The sequence below is a fragment of the Limanda limanda genome, chromosome 17 (genome assembly GCF_963576545.1).
Source record: "Limanda limanda chromosome 17, fLimLim1.1, whole genome shotgun sequence".
Classification (NCBI taxonomy): domain Eukaryota; kingdom Metazoa; phylum Chordata; class Actinopteri; order Pleuronectiformes; family Pleuronectidae; genus Limanda; species Limanda limanda.
The window spans coordinates 16614080-16626376 of NC_083652.1; the positions used below are offsets into that span (position 1 = coordinate 16614080).

Here is a 12297-nt window from a genome sequence, read left to right on the forward strand (position 1 = left end):
AAAAGTTGGTTGCTGAGTCAATATCACAAATGAAAGACAGATAATAAAAGGAAACAAAACTCTGAGACTTTTCTTTGACTTGATCAGATTGAGAGATATGTGTAAACATGGCTTTCTACATAAATGACCGTTGCCTTGAGATTTTAAATGAAAAATATATAGCTGAGTGGTTATAGGGCATTCACACATGACCACAAATGTATATCCACTACTTTCCTCAAGTTCCTGTCTGTAGTCACTTTCTCTCACAAATAAAAGAATACAAAATAAAAATGAATAAATAAACGTGTCAAAATTGAGTTAATAATGAGATCAAAACACATCATCTTTATCGAGAAAGCAGAGGTGATTCCCTGTCTTGTTTTCAAAGAGCTGATTTAATAACACTGAGCAGCCGATTCTATTCTATTACCCCCAGTGACAGCATCACTGATGATTCGTGTATTTGATTCTATGCAAACTCAGAAACCTTCCTTGTTACTCAACTATAAAAACTTCCCAACAGACTGACAGGGGAGTTGACGGCACGTCAGATTCACCATTAACCATGTTTCCTGTAGCTGTGCTGCTGCTGTTGGCAGCTGGATCATGTGAGTCTCCCTGGATTTGTCATAGAGTCACCACTTTTTCTTTTGCAGGACAACTTAATGATTTATGACAAAACATTCTTCTTTTAACAGATGTGAAGTGTGAAACTTTGACGCAGCCAGCCTCTGTGACTGTGCAGCCAGGTCAACCTCTGACCATCAGCTGCCAGGTCTCTTATTCTCTCAGCGGCTACTGGACAGCTTGGATCAGACAGCCTGCAGGAAAAGGACTGGAGTGGATTGGGAGCAAATATACAGGAGATTCATACTATAAAGATTCACTAAAGAACCAGTTCAGTATCGAATTAGACACTTCCAGCAAAACAGTGACTCTAAAGGGACAGAACATGCAGCCTGGAGACACTGCTGTGTATTACTGTGCCAGAGACACACAATGATACAAACCATCAGCAGACCTCTGCCTCTGGCCACCTAGTGGTCCGATCTACCATGGTAAGGAGATGTGTAAAACCCTGGGAAGGGGGAAGAGGCCCCACAAGGTCGATATGCACATGATCAAAACGCCTGGCTGGAATCAAAAATGGCTCGAGGGGCGCCCTAGTGTGCTGGTGAACTTTAGCTCGCTGACACGCCACACATGTGGCCGCCCACTCCTTGACCTCTTTGCGAAGGCCAGGCCACACAAACTTCGAAGACACCAACTTCACCGACGCCCGGACACCCGGATGAGAAAGAGAGTGCACCATATCAAAGACCCGACGGCGCCAAGCAACCGGCACCACCGGGCGGGGGCGGCCCGTGGAGACGTCGCAAAGGAGGGCAGGCCCACCATTTTGCACAACTGCCTCCTCCAGCTTCAGACCGGTACTCGCAGCTCTCAGTGCAACGATACCCGGGTCCCCAGGTTGATCGGCAGCCAGAGCGGAAAAATCAACCCCAAGATGCACAGGGCACACCAACACCCGCGACAGGCAGTCTGCAACCGGGTTCGCTTTACCCGCCACATGTTGGATGTCCGTTGTGAATTCGGAGATCGCCGCTAGATGGCGCTGCTGGCGAGCAGACCATGGCTCTGTCACCTTTGCCATAGCAAACGTCAATGGTTTGTGGTCAACAAAGGCTGTGAAAGGGCGGCCTTCCAGCAGGAAACGGAAATGACGCGTAGCCAGGTACAACGCTAACAGTTCCCGGTCAAACACACTGTATTTTCGCTCACTGTCTCGCAAACCGCGGCTAAAAAATGCAAGGGGCTGCCACGCACCCGCAACCCGCTGTTCAACAACTGCACCAACAGCCACATCTGAAGCATCGGTCGTGAGGGCGATGGGCGCCCGAGACGCGGGGTGCGCCAGAAGCGCCGCGTTAGCCAGGGCAGCCTTAGCCCCCTCAAAAGCCTGGATCCCCACAGGGGTCCAATCAACCTGGTCCTTGGCTTTCTTAAGCTTCAAAGCACCATACAATGGTTGCAGGAGTTGGGCCGCACGCGGCAAGAAACGATTGTAAAAGTTAACCATGCCCAAAAACTCCTGTAGCGACCTGACCGAGACCGGACGGGGAAAATCCGCAACTGCATGCACCTTCGAGGGCAAAGGAACCGCACCCTGCGATGAAATGCGATGGCCCAAAAAGTCTATGACAGACAGCCCAAACTGGCACTTGGCTGTGTTGACAATGAGACCATGCCCATCAAGGCGCTGGAAAACCTGCCTAAGGTGCGACAAATGTTCATCAGCCGACGAGCTGGCCACCAAGATGTCGTCCAAATAGACGAAAACAAACGCGAGGTCACGTAGCACCGAGTCCATCAATCGCTGAAACGTCTGCGCTGCGCCTTTAAGGCCGAACGGCATCCGCAGGAACTCGAAAAGCCCAAACGGCGTAATGACAGCAGTCTTGGGCACGTCCTCTGCCCGCACAGGCACCTGATGATAACCTCGCACCAAATCGATTTTAGAAAAAATTGTCATGCCCGCCAGACGAATCGAAAAATCCTGAACATGCGGAATTGGGTAACGGTCATGGGCCGTAATGTTATTTAAACGGCGGAAGTCGCCGCACGGCCGCCAAGAACCATCCGCCTTGGGCACCATGTGGAGCGGTGAAGCCCACGGGCTGTTGGACCGCCTAACGATCCCCAAACGCTCCATGGTAGCAAACTCCTCCTTCGCGGTGGCTAACTTCACGGTGTCGAGGCGACGCGAACGTGCGAAAACGGGCGTACCCGCAGTGGGAATGAAATGTTCCACGCCGTGTTTAGTAACCGCGGCAGAAAATGCGGGCGTTGTCAGCGAAGGAAATTCCGCCAGTAAGTGCTGGAAGACATCCTTTGACGCCGCAAAATTAGCGTGTGTTAACGGCCCGGGTCCCCCTGACTGACACGGAAAAGACGCAAAAGACACAGCATCAATGAGCCTGCGATTAGTTACATCCACTAACAACCCATTAGTGCACAGAAAATCTGCTCCGATAATAGGAACCGTAATGGAGGCTACAACAAAATCACACAGAAATTTGCGTCCATTGAAACACACAGTCACAGACTTGGTACCAAACGTCTCTATAGCCGAGCCGTTAGCCGCTGTCAGACGCGGACCACTGCCACGGGCCGAGAGGTCCGTAGCTGCAGGAGGGAGAAGGCTCTTCTGCGAGCCGGAGTCCACCAAGAACTGATTACCTGATATGGAGTCATGAACGAACAGCAGCTCCTCTTGATCACCAGCGCCCACGGCTGCTACCGAGCGCCGGCTCTTCCGTTTCCCGGTGCCTGGAACGCGCACGGAGGAACGCAGCGGCGCGCCTTGCTGCCGAAGCGCTGATGGAAGAAACACAGCTGGCCGCGCTGTGTGCGGGTGGAGACTGCAGCCGTCACTGCCGGAACCTCGTTCTCCAACGTCGACTGCGAGGACTCCACGGCCACACTCTGCACGGAGACGTTCCTCGAAGTCAGCAGGATCCGGTCCGCCTCCTCAGCTAATCCACGGAAGTCGCCGGCCGCCAAACAGGAAGAGTTGGCGAGGGCTGCGCGCACCTGCAGCGGGAGCTGGCGCAGAAAGATGTGCGGGAACAGGAAACCCTCATCCTCGGAGCCCAGCAACGACAGCATCTCGTCCATCAGGTCCACTGCCGAACCATCACCCAAACCGGGAAGCGACAGTAGCTTGTCCGCTCTCTCCGCGGCTGACAAGCTGTAGCGCCGGAGGAGAAGCTGCTTGATGGCGGTGTACTTTCCCCGCAGCGGCGGGGCTCGCAGGAGCTGCATCACGCACCGGGTGGATTGCTGGTCCAAAGCCGCGACCACCAAAAAATACCTGGAGTCGTCTGCCGTTACTCCTTGCAGATGGAAGAGAGCCTCGATGTGCTGAAACCACGGCGCGGGGTCGTTCTGCCAAAACTCCGGGAGCTTAACGTGCTCCGCGGAGCTGTTCGATCCTGGAAGCTGCTGCGCCATGGTCGTCGTGGAGACACGGTCCACGGGAGCCGGGGAAGAAAAACGTCTTCCCCCGATGAGGAAGGGACACTATCCTCCTTCACCTCGAACATGTTCAAAAAAACGGGGTCACCAATGTGGCAGGACAAGGAAAGGCAGAGACGCAGGTACTGCTTACTGTTGTTTAATCAGTAGTCAGGAAGAACAGGCACATGTTCCCCATACGGGAAGTATATATAGCTACAGACTTTACATTTCCCATCGACCCACTGGGTGAGAGGACACACCCATGAGTGCACGCCACAGTATTCCCATTGATAATGGTAAATTTGTCTAAATAAAAAATAATTGCATTGCTGAAATGTTAAAACAATAAATATGTGCCTTAATTAAATACTGTCAAAGCAACGCTAACGGTTTAATCAGCCTTACAATGTGATGTCAATGTATAAAACTTGAGTTAATAATGATATCAAAATACACCATATTTTATTGTAAGCAGAGGTGATTCCCTGTCATGTTTTCCCAGAGCTGATTTAATAACACTGAGCAGCCTATTCTATTCTATTACCCCCATTGACAGCATCACTGATGATTTGTACATTTGATTCTATGCAAATTCAGAGACCTTCCTTGTTACTCAACTATAAAAACTTCCCAACAGACTGACAGGGGAGTTGACGGCACGTCAGATTCACCATTAACCATGTTTCCTGTAGCTGTGCTGCTGCTGTTGGCAGCTGGATCATGTGAGTCTCCCTGGATTTGTCATAGAGTCATCACTTTTTTCTTCTGCTGAACAACTTAATGATTTATGACAAAACATTCTTCTTTTAACAGATGTGAAGTGTGAAACTTTGACGCAGCCAGCCTCTCTGACTGTGCAGCCAGGTCAACCTCTGACCATCAGATGTCAGGTCTCTTATTCTCTCAGCAGCTACGGTACAGCTTGGATCAGACAGCCTGCAGGAAAAGGACTTGAGTGGATTGGATTCGGGGGTGGTGGATACAGCACATACTATAAAGATTCACTAAAGAACAAGTTCAGTATCGAATTTGACACCTCCAGCAAAACAGTGACTCTAAAGGGACAGAACGTGCAGCCTGGAGACACTGCTGTGTATTACTGTGCCAGAGACACACAATGATACAAACCATCAGCCGACCTGAACAAAAACCCCTCAGTGCCTGAACACTAGTTACATGAAGCCACCAGAGGAGGAGCCCAAAGACTACTGGTGATTTCAGACCAGTTCACTGTTACTGTAAAGAGGAATCAGTCCGTTTCATGAAGGTTTTATAACTGCAGGAACTCTTTTCATCACTTCACTCATTCCTCCTGCATAAAATGTCAAGAAATCACCCACCTTGATCAAGAGCAGCAGAATCTCCACGACTTAAAACCAAGAATGTTGCAGAACTTGATCAAATCATGTAAATTAGCTTTATCCATCCATTTAACCCCATTCTGAACACACTTATTTTCTATTATATAAGTTTGGGCATCATTATGTGAAACGTTTTTTACAATGCTAGATTGTAAACGACAGAGTCTCCTGCTGAGTTCTACCTTACTAATTAACAACACCCAGAGATAATTAAACTCCTTAATTTGGTGTAGAATCTCTGTCCCAACCCAAGAAATGAGTCCGTTGCTTTCTAGCAGAGAACCATGGCCTCAGAGTTAAAGGTGCTGACCGTCATCCCAGCTGCAATCCATCCCAGAACACATTTAGATCACAATCTGCTGAAAACAGAACCATATCATCAGCAAATAGCAAAGAGGAAGTTCTGAGTCCCTCAAACTGGACTCACCCCCCCCCCCTGGTTGCATCTTGAACTCATCTGAATAAAAAACAGGGCTGGTGAAGAGGACCTTGGCCTGTAGGTCAATGCTCAGTTTGAGTTCTTCCCAGAACACAGGAGACACAATTATCACTTCATATTATATAAGGCCGGGATTGCTCGTACCAATGGAACTAGAATATGTATTCCCATTGAAATAGGGATCATTGCATTTCTAGAACGTCCAAACAATACATATGTGCCTTAATTGTTTACTATAAAAGCAAAGCTAACGGTTTAATCACCCTTACAATGTGATTTCAATGTGTTCAAATTGAGTAAATAATGAGATCAAATACATCAAATGTTATAGTAAGCAGAGTTGATTCCCTGACATGTTTTCAGAGCCGATCTAATAACACTGAGCAGCCTATTCTATTCTATTACCCCCAGTGACACCATCACCGATGATTCGTAAATTTGATTCTATGCAAACTCAGAGACCTTCCTTGTTACTCAACTATAAAAACTTCCCATCAGACTGACAGGGGAGTTAACGGCACGTCAGATTCACCATTAACCATGCTTCCTGTAGCTGTGCTGCTGCTGTTGGCAGCTGGATCATGTGAGTCTCCCTGGATTTGTCATAGAGTCACCACTTTTTCTTTTGCAGGACAACTTAATGATTTATAACAAAACACTCTTCTTTTAACAGATGTGAAGTGTGAAACTTTGACGCAGCCAGCCTCTGTGACTGTGCAGCCTGGTCAACCTCTGAGCATCAGCTGCCAGGTCTCTTATTCTGTCACCAGCTACTGGACAGCTTGGATCAGACAGCCTGCGGGAAAAGGACTGGAGTGGATTGGGTGGAAACATGGTGATGGGAGCGTATACTATAAAGATTCATTAAAGAACAAGTTCAGTATCGATGTAGACCCTTCCAGCAACACAGTGTCTCTAAAGGGACAGAACGTGCAGCCTGGAGACACTGCTGTGTATTACTGTGCCAGACACACAATGATACACACCATCAGCCGACCTGAACAAAATCCCCTCAGTGCCTGAACACTAGTTACATGAAGCCACCAGAGGAGGAGCCCAAAGACTACTGGTGATTTCAGACCAGTTCACTGTTACTGTAAAGGGGAATCAGATATGGATCACATGTTAATTTAAAGGTAACTATTGATGCCACTTTTAATACTCTGACATGTCACTGTGTATAATTTTAGTTCATGATAAATAATAAAAAAAATACAAGAAATTATGTTTTCTGATTGTGTCACATCCATTAGTTACTCTGATATTAATATTTAAAAAAAATGATATAAAAGTAAATAAATATAAAGTTTCAGTAATTTATTAAAAGAAAAAATTTTAATTGATGACAAATAACCATAATTTAATTTCATTAGGTACTAACCGAGACAATATTACACACATATATGTATATTTAACACACCGACAAATGTAAGTATATTCATGTAAATCATTTTGTAAATAACATAAATGAATGAACAAAAAGTTAAAACGAGTCAAATAAGAAATTATATAAAATCCCTTCAGTTGATCGATACATTTTCATCATTGTGAGGAGGAGTCAATGCAAATCATGAGCTCCTCCATCTGTATTAATCTCCCATCAACCTGATGACAAACCAAACCACCGACCAGACGTTCAACAAACGAACATGATGACTTTAACTAAATGTCTCACATTTCTGCTGCTGTCAGCCATTTCTGGTGAATTCCAAACCTCTGCACTCTTCCTTGTTGTCGTCCAGGCTCATGTTCGGCTCTGTCCTATAACCAAACTGATTTTCTCCTCAGGTGTTTGCAGTCAGACTCTGACTGAATCTGAACCGGCGGTGAAGCGGCCCGGAGAATCCCACAAACTGTCGTGTACATATGCAGGAATATCTGATGACTCTGCTCTTATCAGCTGGATCAGACAACGTGAAGGAAAAGGCCTGGAGTGGGTTGCCTACATTTCTGCTCCGTCAGGATCTGATAAATATTATTCAGCATCTGTCAAGAATCGCTTCACAATTTCCAGAAACAACGACATGGACCAGGTGTATCTGCACATGAGCAGCCTGACAACTGAAGACTCTGCTGTTTATTATTGTGCTCGAGAGCCACAGTAACACAGGAAGCACAGAGCTGTACAAAAAGCATTGCATCTGTCCCTGTGTCACTCATTGAGTGTTTAAATATCCTCTTCCAACACTGAAAATCGTTGTAGCTCCCTCCCCCCATGTCTTAAATTACAATAAAAAGTATCAATACCATAAAGTACCTCCAATTAAAATTTTAAACAGATTAAAGAGCACTGAACATGATTTGTATTTATGAATTGAATACTGCTTTTTAAACTAGGCTCATGATTTTACAGTTTTATTCAACATTGTGATCTGAAGAAAAGATGGTTGCTGAGTCAATATCACAAAATAAAGACAATTAAAAAAAGGAGAGTAAACTCGATTTTTCTTTTACTTGATCAGACTGAGAGATGTGTGTTAATCATGGCTTTCTACATTAATGACAGTTGCCGTTAGTTTTTAAATGAAAAATATATAGCTGAGTGGTTATAGAGCTCTCACAACTTGAACACACATGTATATCCCTTACTTTCCTCCAGTTCCTGGCTGTAGTCACAGTCTCTTACAAATAAAAGAATAAAAAATAAAAATAAGTTGATAAACGTGATAACATTGAGTTAATAATGAGATCAAAATAAACCATATTTTATATTAAGCAGAGGTGATTCCCTGTCATGTTTACCCAGAGCTGATCTAACAACACTGAGTAGCCTATTCTATACTATTACCCCCAGTGACACCATCACTGATGATTCGTATATTTGATTCTATGCAAACTCAGAGACCTTCCTTGTTACTCAACTATAAAAACTTCCCAACAGACTGACAGGGGAGTTGACGCCACGTCAGATTCACCATTAACCATGTTTCCTGTAGCTGTGCTGCTGCTGTTGGCAGCTGGATCATGTGAGTCTCCCTGGATTTGTCATAGAGTCACCACTTTTTCTTTTGCAGGACAACTGAATGATTTATGACAAAACATTATTCTTTTAACAGATGTGAAGTGTGAAACTTTGACGCAGCCAGCCTCTGTGACTGTGCAGCCAGGTCAACCTCTGACCATCAGCTGCCAGGTCTCTTATGATCTTGGCAGCTGGACAGCTTGGATCAGACAGCGTGCAGGAAAAGGACTAGAGTGGATTGGGATGAACGATAGTGGAGGGAACGAATACTATAAAGATTCATTAAAGAACAAGTTCAGTATCGAATTAGACACTTCCAGCAAGACAGTGACTCTAAAGGGACAGAACATGCAGCCTGGAGACACTGCTGTGTATTACTGTGCCAGATACACACAATGATACATACCATCAGCCGACCTGAACAAAAACCCCTCAGTGCCTGAACACTAGTTACATGAAGCCACCAGAGGAGGAGCCCAAAGACTACTGGTGATTTCAGACCAGTTCACTGTTACTGTAAACAGGAATCATTCAGTTTCATGAACGTTTTATTAACTGCAGGAACTCTTTTCATCACTTCACTCATTCCTTCTGCATAACATGTCAAAAAATCACCCACCTTGCTCAAGAGCAGCAGAATCTCCACGTCTTAAAAACGAGAATGTTGCAGAACTTGATCAAATCATGTAAATGAGCTTAATCCATCCATTTATCCCCTTTCTGCACACACTTATATTCTGTTATATAAGTTATGGCATCATGATGTGAAACGTTTTTACGATGTTAGACAATAAACAGTTCATTCTAATGACAAGAAGAGTTCCTTGTTATGTGATGAAAGTTGCTACAATAACATGAAAAACATATTTTTATAACAATAACAAGATCAAGTCTTTATGATACATATGTTAATCATTTTCTGCCGTAGCAGCTCAACACTTCCATGCATTTTAACAGATGCTAGAAAGTCATGTATAGGAAATGTTGCAGGAGTGAGTCCTAAAAGTTGCAAATAAGTCAACAGTTAATGAGGAAAAGTTATTTCAGCCTCCAACATTGTTCTAAACTGTCAGTCTCCTGCTGAATTCGACCTTACTCATTAAAAAGACCCAGATAAAATTAAACTCCTTCATTCAGTGTAGAATCTCCGTCCCAACCCATATAATGAATCTGTTGTTTTCTAGCAGAGAACCATGGCCTCAGAGTTAACGGTGCTGAACGTCATCCCAGCTGCAATCGATCCTAGAACACATGCAGGTCACAATCTGATGAAGTGAACAGAACCATATCATCTGCAAAGAGCAAAGAGGAAGTTCTGAGTCCCCAAAACTGGACACAGTTCCCCCCCCCCCTGGCTGCATCTGGAACTCATGTGAATCACAAACAGGGCTGGTGAAGAGGGACCTTGGCCTGTGGGTCAATACTCAGTTTGAGTTCCTCTCCAAAAAGTGACACCATCACTGATGATTCGTAAATTTGATTCTATGCAAACTCAGAGACCTTCCTTGTTGCTCAACTATAAAAACTTCCCAACAGACTGACATGGGAGTTGACGGCACGTCAGATTCACCATTAACCATGTTTCCTGTAGCTGTGCTGCTGCTGTTGGCAGCTGGATCATGTGAGTCTCCCTGGACTTGTCATAGAGTCACCACTTTTTCTTTTGCTTGACAACTTAATGATTTATGACAAAACATTCTTCTTTTAACAGATGTGAAGTGTGAAACTTTGACGCAGCCAGCCTCTGTGACAGGTCAACCTCTGACCATCAGCTGCCAGGTCTCTTTTTCTTTTGGGAGCTACTACGCAGCTTGGATCAGACAGCCTGCAGGAAAAGGACTGGAGTGGATTGGGATAAAAAGTTCACACTATTCATACTATAAAGATTCACTAAAGAACAAGTTCAGTATCGAATTAGACACTTCTAGCAACACAACGATTTTAAAGCGACAAAACGTGCAGTCTGGAGACACTGCTGTGTATTACTGTGCCAGATACACACAATGATACATACCATCAGCCGACCTGAACAAAAACCCCTCAGTGCCTGAACACTAGTTACATGAAGCCACCAGAGGAGGAGCCCAAAGACTACTGGTGATTTCAGACCAGTCCACTGTTACTGTAAAGAGGAATCAGACATGGGTCATAACGTCATTTAACAGTAACTATTGATACCACTTTTAATACTCTGACATCACAGCGACTTACATGTCAGTGTGTATACTTTAGGTCATGATAAATAATAAAAACAGACTTGAAATTGTGTTTTCTGATGGTCTCAAAATCCATTAGTTACCCTAGATATAATTTTTTTACAAAAATAATATAAAAGTTTATTAATTCCTCCAGCACGACATGTCAAGAAATCACCCACCTTGCTCCAGAGCAGCAGAATCTCCACGACTTAAAACCAAGAATGTTGGAGAATTGATCAAATCATGTAAATGAGCGTTATCCATCTATGTATCCCCTTTCTGCAGACACTTACTATTATATAAGTTATGGCATCATGATGTGAAACGTTTTTACGTTGTTAGACGATAAACAAGAGTCTCCTTTATTGATTAAGTCTCATGAAAGAACTAAGTACGACAGTGTAGAGGTTGGCAAAATTCACACTTATGCAACATTCATTAAAACATTTGTGAAAGAAAACATTTATTATGAAGATACTAAAGTATAAATACCCAAGTTACTAAAAGTATACTTATGATATAAATATGTGTATTGTGAGTATGCGTGCGTGCATGTGGGTGTCGGTGTGAGTGAGTGTGCTTTCAAAATGGTGGCTGGCCCCTATGAGGGAAATAAACCATCGCCCCCTAGTATGTTTACGACATGTAGCGGGCTCAGAGAGATGTGTGTGGAGATATAAGTGTGTGTCTGTGTGTGTTGGTGACAATTCAGAGAAAGTTACCAGATGCAGTCAGAAAAAAACTGTGAAGAGCATTACATAACTTACATTAACTTTCAAATAACTTGTAAACAAAATATCACAGCAACACAAATCAAACTAATAACCCAGACCAGTTGTGTTACCCGCCCATTAAAAAGGAAAAAAAGGTGGATGTGCTGTTCGAAGTCCAGTGAAGTCGTCTTGCTGGGTTGCGGCTCCTGTTGTCGTCCTGCTGTGCGATGCAACTCTTGTGCTGTTTGAAGTTCTCAGGTAAGCTTATGCGTAGCTGCCTTTCTGAAGGTTTTAGCAGTGAACTCCAGTCAGGCCTGCTTGAAGGTTGGTAGAGCTTGGATTGGGAGGAGGTCTACATGGTGAGGTGAGCTGCAAGCTGCACCTCTCCTCCTTTGAAGTTGAGCAGAAAGGAAGGTGGGCTCCTCTTAGAGAGTTGACTGGAGTTGAAAGAGCAAGTGAGCTGGACAGCCTCACTTCTCCTCTCGGGGGGTTGCATAGAAAGAGGAAAAAGCAAGGGGGGACTTGACTTATATTGGCCTGGTGACCTCATGGATCATGGGGCCCAGAGTGACCAATAGTGGTTGAAACTTTTGTTCCCAGTCGGTTTCCACACCTCTGTGTG

The 12297-nt window shown here is 44.7% G+C and overlaps 3 gene segments (V, D, J or C); all 3 read left to right on the forward strand.

Annotated features, from left to right (window-relative positions):
* The first annotated feature begins 547 nt into the window (after nucleotides 1–547).
* LOC133023350 (immunoglobulin heavy variable 4-38-2-like) lies at nucleotides 548–985 on the forward strand. The segment is given in 2 exon segments: nucleotides 548–590; nucleotides 681–985. Coding segments are annotated over 2 exon segments (348 nt in total).
* A 5357-nt stretch (nucleotides 986–6342) lies between these two features.
* LOC133023169 (immunoglobulin heavy variable 4-38-2-like) lies at nucleotides 6343–6771 on the forward strand (the record flags this gene model as incomplete). The annotated part of the segment is given in 2 exon segments: nucleotides 6343–6385; nucleotides 6476–6771. Coding segments are annotated over 2 exon segments (339 nt in total), but the record flags the coding sequence as incomplete, so codon positions are not given.
* A 1954-nt stretch (nucleotides 6772–8725) lies between these two features.
* On the forward strand, nucleotides 8726–9163 carry LOC133023575 (immunoglobulin heavy variable 3-53-like). The segment is given in 2 exon segments: nucleotides 8726–8768; nucleotides 8859–9163. Coding segments are annotated over 2 exon segments (348 nt in total).
* The last annotated feature ends 3134 nt before the right edge of the window (nucleotides 9164–12297 follow it).